Source organism: Mesoplodon densirostris, chromosome X (assembly GCF_025265405.1).
Source record: "Mesoplodon densirostris isolate mMesDen1 chromosome X, mMesDen1 primary haplotype, whole genome shotgun sequence".
Taxonomy (NCBI): domain Eukaryota; kingdom Metazoa; phylum Chordata; class Mammalia; order Artiodactyla; family Ziphiidae; genus Mesoplodon; species Mesoplodon densirostris.
The window spans coordinates 51,856,422-51,870,595 of record NC_082681.1 but is presented as its reverse complement, the minus strand read 5'-3'; the positions used below and the strand labels follow the sequence as shown (position 1 = coordinate 51,870,595).

The following is a 14,174-nucleotide window of genomic DNA, read 5'->3' as shown; positions in this document are numbered from 1 at the left end:
AGGGTGTGGAGAAAAGGGAATCCTCCTACACTGTTGGTGGGAATGTAAATTGGTGCAGCCACTATGCAAAACAGTATGGAGGTTCCTCAGAAAACTACAAGTGGAGTTACCATATGATCTAGCAATCCCACTCCTGGGCATATACCCGGACAAAACTATAATTCAAAATGATACACGCAACCCTGTGTTCAAAGCAGCACTATTCACAGTAACCAAGACATAGAAACAACCTAAATGTCCATCGACAGATGAATGGATAAAGAAGATATGGTACACACATACAATGGAATACTACTCAGCCATAAAAAAGAATGAAATAATGCCATTTGCAGCAACATAGATGCAACTAGAGATTATCTTACTAAGTGAAGTCGGAAAGAGAAAGACAAATACCATATGATATCACTTATATGTGGAATCTAAACTATGGTACAAATGAACCTAGCTACAAAACAGAAATAGACTCACAGACATAGAGAAGACTTGTGGTTGCCAAGGGGGATAGGAGGAGGAAGAGTGATGGACAGGGAGTTTGGGGTTAATAGATGCAAACTATTACTTTTAGAATGGATAACAACAAGGTCCTACTGTATAGCACAGCGAACTATATCCAATCTCCTGGGATAATTCATAATGGAAAAAATATTTGAAAAGAATGTATATATGTGCATAACTGAGTCACTTTGCTGTACAGCAGAAATTAGCACAAGATTGTAAATTGACTATACTTCAATAAAAAATTTAAATTAAAAAAACTGGTATAGTCAGTCTTTGTAATTTGAGCCATTCTAGTGGGTACACAGTAGCATCGTATAATGATTTTAATTTGCATTTCCCTAATGACTAATGATGTTGAGCATCTTTTCATGTGTTTATTTGACATCTGTGTATTGTCTTTGGTAAAATGTTCAAATCTTTTGCCCATTTTCCATATTATCTGTATTCTTGAGTTTTTTAAATTCTGTCTCATTTTTTTCACTTAACATGTATACAGTACGATCCTTTTGTAAAAAGAAATGAAAATTTGAAATATCCAAGCCATATTTGTACATTTAGACAGTCTGGTAGTCCATATATCAAAATTATTAATGACTGGTAACAAGAACTGTCTGGGGCAGAGGAAGTGAGGTTACTGGGGACTCATTTGATATATTTCTATACTGCTTTTCATCAATCATATAAAACATGATAAAATCATTTCTCTTTGGCCAAGAGAAAGTTAGGGGAAAAAACACAAATAAAAAGTCAAAAATTCACCAGCAGCAGCCAAATGAGGAAAGGAATAAAGCCTCAAGTCATAAAGTTGAAAAAGTCATGGCTAAGAAAACGAAGAAAGATCTAGCTCAGCAAAACTTCCAATGCGGAGATATACAGATTAAGTGAGCAGGCAGTCCTGGGGTAAGACAAGGAAAACAAAAATCCTCAAGATTTGCAGCCCCAGGTATCACTGGGAGACCCCAACCGAGGCAGACAAGCCTGCTGGGGGATGTCATCTCTCAGGGTCACTGGTATGAACTAGAGGATGCATCCAGAGCTGGACTGAGTGAGCCCAGATATTTAAGAGAATTTCAGGAAACTGAAACCCAGGATCCCCAAGTTGTCTTTTGCCCCTCCCCTCGGGTTACAGAAAAGAAGTATATAGAAAGCAATTTCTTTTTTCCCAAGTATTGTATTTTATTTTATTTTTTATTGAAGTATAGTTGATTTACAATGTTTCAGGTGTACAGCAAAGTGATTCAGTTATATGTATATATATATATATATATGTATATATATATATATATATATATATATATATATATATATCTTTTTCAGATTTTTTTCCATTATGGGTTATTACAAGATATTGAATATAGTTCCCTGTGCTATACAGTAGATCCTTGTTGTTTATCTGTTTTATATATAGTAGTGTATATCTGCTAATCCCAAATTCCCAGTTTATCCCTCCCTACCCCTTTCCCCTTTGGTAACCATAAATTTGTTTTCTATGTCTGTGAGTCGATTTCTGTTTTGTAAATAAGTTTATTTGTATCATATTCTAGATTCCACATATATGTGATATTATATGGTATTTGTCTTTGTCTGACTTACTTCACTTAGTATGATAATCTCTAAGTCCATCCATGTTGCTCCAAATGGCATTCTTTCTTTCTTTTTATGGCTGAGTAGTATTCCATTGTATATATGTACCACATCTTCTTTGTCCATTCATCTGTTGATGGACACTTAAATTGTTTCCATGTCTTGGCTATTGTGAATAGTGCTGTTATGAACCTTGGGGTGCATGTATCTTTTCGAATTAGAGTTTTTGTCTTTTCCATATATATGCCCAGGAGTGGGATTGTTGGATCATATGGCAACTCCAGCTTTAGTTTCTTAAGGAACCTCCATACTATTTTGCATAGTGGCTGCACCAATTTACATTCCCACCAACAGTGTAGGAGGGTTCTCTTTGATCCACACCCTCTCCAGCATTTATCATTTAGAGACTTTTTGATGATGGCCATTCTGACCAGTGTGAGGTGGTACTGTATTATCATTTTGATTTGTTTTTTTCTAGTAATTAGCAATGTTGAGCATTTTTTCATGTGCCTGTTGGCCATCTGTATGTCTTCTTTGGAGAAATGTCTATTAAAAGTCTTCTGCCCATTTTTTGTTTGGGTTGTTTGGTTTTTTGATATTGAGCTGTATGAGCTGTTTGTTTAGTTTGGAAATTAATCCCTTGTCAGTCACATCATTTGCAAATTTTTTCTCCCATTTCGTAGGTTGTCTTTTCATTTTGTTTATGATTTCCTTTGCTGTGCAAAAGCTTGCAAGTTTAAGTAGGTCCCATCTGTTTATTTTTGCTTTTGTTTCCATTACTCTAGGACACAGGTCCAAAAAAAATATTGCTGTGATTTATATCACAGAGTGTCCTGCCTACGTTTTCCTCTAGGAGTTTTATAGTATCTTGTCTTATAGTTAGGTCTTTAATCCACTTTGAGTTTATTTTTGTATATGGTGATAGAGAATGTTCTAATTTCACTCTTTTACATGTAACTGTCCAGTTTTCCCCACACCACTGACTGAAGAGACTGTCTTTTCTCCGTTGTATATTCTTGCCTCTTTTGTCATAGATTAATTGATCATAAGTGTGTGGGTTTGTTTCTGGGCTTTCTATCCTGTTCCATTGATCTATGTGTCTGTTTTTGTGCTGGTACCATACTATTTTGATTACTGTAGCTGTGTAGTATAGTCTGAAGTCAGGGCACTTGATTCCTCCAGTTCCATTCTTCTTTCTCAAGATTGTTTTGGCTACTCAGGGTCTTTTGTGTTTCCATACACATTTTAAAATTTCTTGTTCCAGTTCTATGAAAAATACCATTGGTAATTTGATAGGGACTGCATTGAATCTGTAGATTGCCTTGGGTAGTATGGTCATTTTAATAATATTGATTCTTCCAATTGAAGAACAGAGTACGTTTGTGTTGTCTTTAATTTCTTTCATCAGCGTCTTATAGTTTTTGGAGTACAGGTCTTTTGTAGAAAGTAACTTCTATCCTTAAACTAAAGTATAATTGAGTGTGGAGAAGAGATAAATTGTGTCAAGTTGAGATGAAAAGCCTGTCAAGAAGAATTCACACACTATATCAGAGCAAACAAAAATTACAGAGAGAACCTCCCATGTTAAACATGAGTAGAATGAAAAGAAGTGGTCCAGAAGATACATAAATATGACATGGGATGGGGAGAAATAGAAAGAACTTGCATGATGAACAAAGAACTCATTGTGAAGAAGAATATAACCATAGGAAAATAAGTAGCTTTTTTGTGAGTGCTTTAGACTTACACAGGAACTTAATAAGAATATAGATTTGATAAGGCACAAGAGCTCAATACAAGATGATGAAACAACAAAATTAGAGAAAAAGGAAAACTGAGAGCAAAGAATAAATTAAAACCTAAACAAGATCATTCATTCAAATCAGTAAATTAGATACAGCAAAAAGGAAGGGGGGAGGGAAGAAGGGAGGAAATGGAAAAAAGAAAATGGGTGAAAATCAAAGTAATAGCACAGAAGAAAGGGTTGGGTTATTATGATTAATTGCTTTCACCTTTCTCTTTTTCTTTTGCATTTGACAGTAAAAGGACAGAAATGGAAGATGAAGAAATCCAATGTCCCTGAAGTGGAGAACTTAACTAGTGAAATAGAAAGAGTTCACAGGATACAATGCAGAAAAAATTTTCCATCAATGAAGAAAGAATTCATCAAGGGTACACTGTGTATTAGGGAAAAATGAAACAGGATGATCACCAGTGAGATCTATCCTTGTTAAGTTACTAAACTTCAAGAAAAATAAAAGGAAATTTTCAGGCATATTCAGACACACACACGCACACACACACCACACACACACACACACACACAGTGTGTGTTACCTACAAGGGAGAAAAACGAAAGGCTAGCTGGCCTAAGACTTCTTCAGTTACATTCAGTGGCAGAAGACAATGGAGTAATGTCTACAATATTCTAAGGGAAAGAAAGTGTAACCCAAGAATATAATATCCAGCCAAGACATCATTCAAATTCATAAAGGGACTAGGCAGACATTCTTAACATGAAAGAGTGAAATGAATATAGCACCCACAACCTCTTCTTGAAGGAACTTCTCAATGATAAAATCCTGACAATCAAGAAATAAGTCAAAGTAAAGGATTCAGAAATATAGATGAACCATGGGCCAAAGCCTGGTTGTAAGCATAAGATCCTTTTAAATATGAACTAAAACTAAACAAACAGATAAAACAAGCAGATGGTTTATGACTGCATAACAGAATGTAAATACTGTAAGCCCTGACAAAGTAAAAATAACTTGATTAATAAAAAGTGGGAGTAGGGGAGGGGCTTCCCTGGTGGCGCAGTGGTTGGGAGTCCGCCTGCCAATGCAGGGGACACGGGTTCGTGCCCCGGTCTGGGAGGATCCCGCGTGCCGCGGAGCGGCTGGGCCCGTGAGCCATGGCTTCTGGGCCTGCGCGTCCGGAGCCTGTGCTCCGCAACGGGAGAGGCCACGACAGTGAGAAGCCCGCGTACCGCAAAATTAAAAAAAAAAAAAAAAAAAGTGGGAGTAGGGGAAAGTGTTAGGAGGAAGTGTAAGGAAGCTAATCTCCTCCTCCTTCTTCATAGTAGAGTCCACTGGTAATGTTTAATACTGAAAAAGGTAGATTTACAAAATGACTAAATGATCATTTGACCCAGAAACTCCACTCCTAGGTATCTTTCTAAGAGAAATGAAAACATATGTCCACACAAAAACTCAATACAAATGTTCATAATAGCATTAGTCCAAAAAGTGGAAACAATCCAAATGTCCATCAACAGATGAATGGATAAACAAATGGGGGTATATACATATAATGGAATATTATTTGGCAATAAAAAGAAATGAAGTACTGATACATGCTTCAACATGGATGAACCCTGAAAACATTATGTTAAGTGAGACAATACAGTCACGAAGGACCACATATTGTATGATTCTATTTAAATAAAATGTCCAAAATAGGCAAATACATAGAAATTAAAAGTAGATCAGTGACTGTTTAGGGATGGGAAAGATATGGCGGTTGGGGAGTCACTGATAGCTAAAGGGTACAGGGTTTCTTTTTAAGGTGACAAAAAGTTCTAAAATCAATTGAGGTGATGGTTGCACCATTCTGTGTATATACTAAAAACCATTGCATTGTACACTATTAATAGGTGAATTATATGGTGTATGAATTATAGCTTGATAAGGCTGTTACCAAAAAGACTACCAAAAAATGACTAACTGCTCCATGGTTTTCATATTTTTTCTTAAGCTTAAATGGATATTAATGACTAATATCTTTTATGGTAAAGAAACATTCTTCTGAAGATTAGCAATTTCTGTATTTTATTTCAGTGTTTTATTCTGTCAAATTCAAGTAAAATTAAACAAAGCTTTTAATTTAATATATTATGACCCAATATTATAAAGGTTTTTCAGTCTATCCATTCACCCATCCCTCTATCTACATATATGCACAAAAGTTATCTGAAATAATTTTCACATAACATGAATACTGGGGTAGTAAGAATTTGGGTGATTTGTTGATTTCTTTATTGTTTCCTATACTGGTTAAATGTTTAATAATGAGTATGTGTTATCTGTATTTGTCTTCAAATTGTTCTTATAAAGCACAAAGTAAATATACCAAAATGTTAATGTTTATATGTGGGTTGCAGGATTAGGAAGTCTTTTTTTTCTTCCTTCTTTATTCTTTTCTGTACTTTCCAAATTTGCCTACAATGAGAATCTATTATTTTACAAATAGAAGTAAAAAAAAAATAAAGAATTAAAGGAATGTGTGGCAGTTCTTTAAATGATTGCTTGGCTCTTACCTGGGTTCCTTCTGTTGCTCCTGAATTATCTTTCTTCCTGGCCAGATATTGCCCATCTGTGACTGATGAAGGAGGGACTGTCCCACTGTCTCTCTTTTATTCACTTCAAGACAAACAAAAGCATGGCAGAGGGGTGGTGATGAGGGGGGGAAAGGAAACACAGCACGCTTGCAGAAAGGATGGCAACACAATCTTCATGTTCCCTACAAACAGGCTGAGCTCATGGAGTGAAGACACCACCAATAAGAATACACTAAGATTCCACAGCAGAGTGTCTATCACCCACAGCAGAGGGTCAAGCACCTCAAGGAACCATTTCCCGACAGGTCCGGTACCTGCAGGTTTGTGGCGCAGGGACATCCTGATTATCTCACTGCCAGTGCGGTAAGCAAAGCGATTCACTTTCTGGTCATAAAACCAGTCTCCAGTTGCCTTCTTCAGCTCTCTGCAAAGGAATAAAAGAAAATGACATATGGATTAAAAAAATGGCCCTTGACATTCAACCAACAAAGGATGAGGGGAGAAATTCTAACCACAACTGGGGCCCCATTTCTTCTCTCTACTCAGCCATAAGTTAACACTCACATTTCCTTGGCGCACACCTTGCATCTCCAAGTACCACTGCTTTCCTGGATACGGCAGTCCCGACACACCAGGTGATTACAACCCCGACAAGTGTTGGTCTTGGGAGTCAAACGGCCCAAGCTCTCCTGGCACCGGGCACAGGTCCGATCACTGTAGTGTTGGCTGCCCCTTTTGGCCCCTTTCCTTTTTATCTCCAGTAACTCATTCTTCAATCGCCTGCCAAGACCCAAAAGAGAAACACAAGTGATTTGAAATCTGCATAGGCTGGATGGAGAGGGGTTGAGGGGTAGAGACAGTAAGACTATTTGGTTCTGTGGAAGCAACAACCTCAGAACCCAACCTGACCCACTGAGGAGTTGTAAACCTCATACACAAGTTCCTCCGAAAGTCAGATGAGAAGTATAAGGAAAAGTCCAGGTATCATTGGTTAAAGGCCTGGGAGCCCATGATTTTTCTGGGACTCTTACCTAATCCTTTTCTCGTCTGCTTTTCGGAGCTCCTCATCTCGTTGAAGAACACTGAGGATCAAATCCCTTTCCACCTCAGACAGAAAAGAGAGGTCAAGTATCTCCGACATGACTTATTCTAGTTTTTCCTTCTACTCTTCTTTCTTCAAAGCTACCAGTCCAGGAGAGCTACCCCAGAGTTGCCTGAAATAAGATAAGAACTAATTTCACACAGGTAATTTACTCCAGAAGAGGCCCACAGCCCTAGAGCCTTTCGGTGGGCTACCTCCTCCTTGAGCCAGGCTAGAGATAACATAGAATTATGTGACCAATTTACCATTCCTACTCCCATGTGAATCCTACCCTGAAAATGAAGAGGCTTTGATTTTTCAAGAAGAAATACTTATTCATGACTCTGCCAAAGGGTTGGGTCTTTCAACATAAGTCTGGAAAGAGCACAGAACAGCTGAGTCAAATTCCCCCTCCACCAAAGTGTATCCTCAATCATCCAATTTTCAATTTTTTTAATGTTCTCAAGTAACAAGTCTATTAAGCCAAATAATCAGACAGCTGGTCTCTGTAGTGGAGAAAACCACACAGGGACCTCTGCCAGTTGAAACCCATTCCCCCTTTCCTGACCAGCATCCATGTTCCCAGGATGCAGTCAGCTTTCTGCTACACTTCAGAACTGCTGTCACCTATTCTATCTCCCAAAGTCCTTATTGCTAACACTACCTCAAGAATATCTTCACCTATTTCATGCACATTTGTTGAGAACCCAATCACAGGTATTGGGCAAAGTGCTGGGGATACAGAGATGAGTAAGGCACAGTTCTTGTCTTTATGAAGGTCACAGAGTAGTAGGGGGAGACAGATACACACACAGTACAGTGTACTAAGTGCTATTAAAGGGATAATAAATTGTTATGGGAACTTACAGAAGCGAGTAACTAGTTCTGTCTTGCCTAGAGAGGGAAGAGAGAGAACTATACATGTGGAAGGTTTTACAGAGCAGGTGGATTTTACCTTATAGAACAGAGTATATTATATGTTTGTTGGTTGGGGAGAACGGTAGGAAATACAGGTTGGAACCAGATTATGTAGCTCTTGAATACTCTTAAAAATTAAGAAATTTAAAACTGATGACATAGACAACAGAAATCCATCGAGCATCTTTGTTGTTGCTTTGTTTTTGATATTGGGAAATGACATACTCAAATTTGTTTTACAAAGATTGCTCCAGCTATAGTATGGAAGACTGATTCAAAAGACAAATTGAAGTACAGTTTGTAACACATTGTAAAATATGCATACTCGTTAGGCAAGCAATACCACATCTAAGAACCTACCTAATAGAAATATTCACATAAATGTGTATGCAAGGTATACGTACAAGAAAGTTACTGCAATATTATTTGTAAGAGCAAAAACAAGTTCTTTAACAGAGAAATCATTAAACAAAACAATACTTCCAAATGATGGCATACTATGTATCCATTTTAAAAATGTGGCAGATCTGTATGAAAATATGTTCCTGAGTGGGAAAAAAAGTAATTTCAGGACTGCACTTGAATGATCCCTTTGGTAAAGTATTTATCTATACATTTGTATATGCAAAGAAAAAGGTCTAGAACAAAACCCATTATTATTGGTTTCTCTTGGGAAGCAGAACTGCAAGGGGGCAACTTTTACTTTTTACTTTACACAGTTCTGATTTTTTTTTACAAACATGTCTTACTTTTAAATTTCAAAAAAGAAAACAATTGAAAGGAGACAGGGGGATTATTATAATAATCCAGACAAAAAGACAACCTAGGTTTACTTAACTATGCTTCTAACCAATTATGCAAAGTCACTGTATTTCTGTCATCCTCTGGTTTCTCATCTACGAAATGACCTACCTCTCAAACTTGTCAAGAAAATTAAATAATGTGTGTTAAAGGTCCCATCACAATGTTTGGAACACACGTTTGGAGTACACGTACTCGCTGAATCTGCTGCAGGGCAGGCCTAAACCAGAACACGAAGACAAAAGAACACAGAATAGGTTTGAGAAGTAGAACTGACAGAATGGAGTGACTGATTGAGTGGAGAGGACGAAGAAGGTGAAGGCAAAGATGCCTACTGTGGGGCTTCCCTGGTGGTACAGTGGTTGGGAGTCCGCCTGACGATGCGGGGGGCGCGGGTTCGTGCCCCGGTCCAGGGGGATCCCCTGTGCCGTGGAGCGGCTGGGCCCGTGAGCCGTGGCCACTGGGCCTGCGCGTCCGGAGCCTGTGCTCCGCGGCGGGAGAGGCCGCGGTGGTGAGAGGCCCGCGTACCACAAAAAAAAAAAAAGAAAAAGATGCCTACTGTGTATGTCAAGGTTAAACAACTGACTAGTAACAGTCCTGACAGTGATAAGGGCTGTAAGAGAAGAAACAGGTGTGGAAATAAGGCAAGAAGTTTCATTTCAGTCATATTGAGTTTGTGCTGCATACTGGATATCCAGCTAATTAGGTTCTGGAAGTAATTGGAAGCATAAAACTATACCTCAGGAAGAGAGACTGCATCTGAAAATACAGATTTAGTTGTCATGAGAGTCAAATAGCCCAGGATGGACAGAGCATGAGAAAGGAAATGAGGATCATACTTACCTTCTCTGCTCTCCCTTGAAACTACACAAGCACTTTCACTTTTTTAAACTAATTACCGACAACACAATAGAGAGTATAAACAACACAGCAAAGCGACACAGGTTCCAGAAATCTCAATATTTTCTTGACTTCACTATTTCTTGGTCTTTATTGAACTATGAGATGCTAAGCCTCTTTCATAGGCCCTTTCTTAGGTAGTCTTGAGGAAATATTCTTAATTCTTATCCCCGAGGAGAATATATACTCTCCATGAGAACAAGGACTTTTTCAATATTCTTCTATGCATCTGGCCCAGCACCTAACACTGTATTTGGCACACTGTGTTGCATATGCCACCACTACTGTTGATCATCGTCACTGTCATCATCACCCCAACAGTTCCCTTTATTGAGAATTTATTACATGCCAGGCAACAAGTACTTTACATATATTAACTAATTTAATCCTCATAACAACCCCAAGAATGAGTACTATTATTATCCACATTTTATAGATGAAGACTCAGGAGAGGTTAGGTTAACTTGCCCAAGAATAAACAGAAAGTAATTGCAGTTGCTGGGATTCAAGCCCAAGCAATCAGATTCTAGAGTTAATGCTCTACTGGCTCTGTCCAGGCAGGATCACGGCCAAAGCAATTATAAAATATTGAACAGAGCAATCAAAAGCATTGTGGAAATGAATTCCCATATGTGTGATTATGGCTGAAGAACTGGCAAAAAAACAGCGGCTCCTAGATAAAATAGGTATCACCAATTGCCTGTCAGTTAAAGACCAAGAATGGCACAGGCATACTGGAAATAAGAGCAAAACCAGATTTATTAGAAAATTGATGTTTGTGGAGAGGCAGCAGAGTTCTGTGATGAGACAAGCACATTGGCACAACAATGAGACCAAGTAATAGTAAAAGCCAAGGAAGTAACAGCGTCATTGAGGAAACAAAGACAGCACCATAACAAAATGGAACTGCTAATACTGTACATATTCTCTTTATTTTTCACTCATGGACTTGACCAACCAGAATTGCCCCCCTCTGAAATCTTAAATTCAAGAATCCCTACTTTTCAATTACAGCTTACTCCCACTACACCTGTTCTTCAACCTCATCAAGACTACAGTCTCTTAAGCCCACCCTCCATTTTCTCTTGGTCTACTTGCCTCCTGTTGATCTATCTTCCTTCCCTACCCATCCTGGACTCCAGATGGCTCAACATTTGAACCACTCTCACCAATATCTTCCATATTCATGCACCTTCATCTCTCTGCAGCAACTGTCCATCAAAATTCCAAACCTGGACCAATGCTATAGTAGTCTGCCTTGTCTGCTCCTACACCCAGGTCCTACATAATTCCTGGTCTACAATCTCAGCTGGACCCTCACTGTCACCCATAAGTCTTTTTACATGCCTTTAGTTCAGTTCCCTTACCTAGTCCTTTCAGGTTCTATTTTAAGCCTTCATTCATCTCACACCCCCACTTCCCTTTCCCCTAGTTCCCATCAGACATCCTTGTTTCACTCTTGTAAAAAAAAAAAAACGTTTTTAGAATCCATCAGCCATGACCTCCATCAGCTCCCTGCCTCCCCTCCCCTATCACTTGCCAATGTGACTCCTTTTAGAAAAGCCACATCCCACCCCCAACCCCACTTTAGACCATAGGTTGCTATTTCCAATGTTAACCCTGTTACTAGCCAGCTCACTTGAGATGCGAACTTGCAGAGTCAGTAGTGGGGAAAATAAAACAGAATAAGAAAAAAAATTTAAAGGCAAGGAGAAAAAGCATAGAAAAACTGAAACAAATAGAAAGCAAAACATAAGATGGTAAAAACAAGCTCCAATATATAAACAAACAAAAAAATATAGGAGTAAAACTCATCCTTTAAAATACAGAGGTTTGGGGCTTCCCTGGTGGCGCAGTGGTTGAGAGTCCGCCTGCCCATGCAGGGGACACGGGTTCGTGCCCTGGTCTGGGAAGATCCCACATGCCGCGGAGTGGCTGGGCCCGTGAGCCATGGCCACTGGGCCTGCGCGTCCAGAGCCTGTGCTCCGCAACGGGAGAGGCCACAACAGTGAGAAGCCCGCATACCACAAAAAATAAAAATAAAAAATAAAAAATAAAAATAAAATAAAATACAGAGGTTAACAGACTATACAAAATTTAAAAATCCAGGTATGTGCCATTTCACGAGGGACACATCTAAAACATAAAGATCAGGAAGGACTGAAAGTAAAAAAGATGGAAAAAATATACCAGATAAATGTAAACCTAAATAAAGTTGAGGTAATTATATTAATAGCTAAAATATAAAACTTCAAAATAATAAAAGCATTATAAAAGATAAGACCACTACATAGAGTAAAAATACCTAGTATGTTTTATTAATAGGCACTAATAAAACACCTGCAAATATATAAAAGAAGATTATGTACAACTAGAGAGAGAAATTGAAAAATGGACCATCAAAATGGGAGATTATATAAAATAAGCTACAAGGATACAACACAGGGAATATAGCTAATATTTTACAATAACTATAAACGTAACCTTTAATAATTGTGAATCATTATAGTGTATACCTGTAACTTACATAATATTGTACATTAACTATACTTCAATTAAAAAAGGAAAAAAATGATGTAATCTATGTAAATTATCTAGCACTATACCGATAATTGTAGTCAACAAATAAAATAGTCTAGAATTTGTTAAAAGAAAAGGTGGGGAGATTAACATACTTCTTTCAATTATTAATAGTACAAGCAGATAAAATATTACTAAATATATAGACAAGTTGAACAAAATAAGCTTGATTTAATGGCCATATGTAGAATTCTATATCCCATTGGAAATCATATTCTTTTCAAGCACATATGGAACATTTACCAACCCCCCACCACCAAATGACCATGTACTAGGTTATAGTGCAAGTCTCAGTAAATTTCAAAGAAACCATTCTCATACAGACCATGGTCTCTGACCTCAAGGAAATTAAATATGAGATCAATAACAAAAGATAATTTTTAATCCTGATACTTTGGGAAATTTAAAGATACTTCTTAATAACTCATATGCCAAAGAAGAAATCATAACTTCATAATTGTAATACATCTATCATTAACATCTTAAAGAAGAAACCTGCTGCCTGCCTCACCACCACCACCACCATGCCCATACCATACGGTAGAATGTTTTCTAGAAATTCAGAAAGGAAAACATGCGATAGAAACACTGGTTTTATATGCAATGAGTTAAGTGATATATTTTTATGGTAAATGGCACATCACGTTTTGAAAAATGTAGCTCAGAAAAATAATAGGGGCACAAATAAGAAAACCAGACAGATTTGTGGTTAGAAAACCTGTCACTTTTCATATTCTCCCAATTGACGGATACAGCACTAGGATTTAATGGCAAAACCAAAGCCCAAGAAAACTTGTTAAGGTCCTTCACTGAAATTCAGTCAGAGGTATATAGTCAAAAGGGTAAGGATTATCTACTGAGAAGACCACAGCTCAGATAACATGAATGTCCGAACCCAAGCTCTGATGGACAAGTTGTTCCATGTTAGTCGTGGGGAGTCAAGACTCAAATGAAATGTCTTAATATAGCATCCTTGTGGGGCCTCATGCCCACAAGAAGATATTTTAGAAAAGATGGTTTGTTGAGTTAGAAAATTACATATATTTATTGCTCAGGATAATATTTTATTTTATTTTATTTTATTTTTATTTATTTTTTTTTTTTGCGGTATGCGGGCCTCTCACTGTTGTGGCCTCCCCCGTTGCGGAGCACAGGCTCCGGACGCGCAGGCTCCGGACGCGCAGGCTCAGCGGCCATGGCTCACGGGCCCAGCCGCTCCGCGGCACATGGGATCCTCCCAGACCGGGGCACGAACCCGTATCCCCTGCATCGGCAGGCGGACTCTCAACCACTTGCGCCACCAGGGAGGCCCAGGATAATATTTTAATGCAAATACTTACAAAGGCAAAAGGGAACTGAAAAATCTACCATCAGAATGGGAGGTTAATATACCTCTGTCTACTGATAGCACAAGCAGATAAACACTTAGTATATATACAGACAACTTGAACAACACAATAATCTTGATATAAT

At 38.1% G+C, this 14,174-nt stretch overlaps 1 protein-coding gene across 1 annotated transcript in view; it reads right to left on the bottom strand.

The window, feature by feature from the left end:
• The window catches only part of SYTL4 (synaptotagmin like 4), a 71,160-nt gene that overhangs the window by 34,573 nt on the left and 22,413 nt on the right, over positions 1-14,174 (bottom strand). Inside the window, exons 2-5 of the mRNA XM_060087169.1 lie at positions 7,453-7,635; positions 6,986-7,201; positions 6,736-6,845; positions 6,401-6,503 (exon numbers count right to left, since the gene is read on the bottom strand). Coding sequence (XP_059943152.1) covers positions 6,401-6,503; positions 6,736-6,845; positions 6,986-7,201; positions 7,453-7,562 — 539 coding nt within the window. The 5' untranslated portion in view covers positions 7,563-7,635. The remainder of the gene's footprint in view (positions 1-6,400; positions 6,504-6,735; positions 6,846-6,985; positions 7,202-7,452; positions 7,636-14,174) is intronic.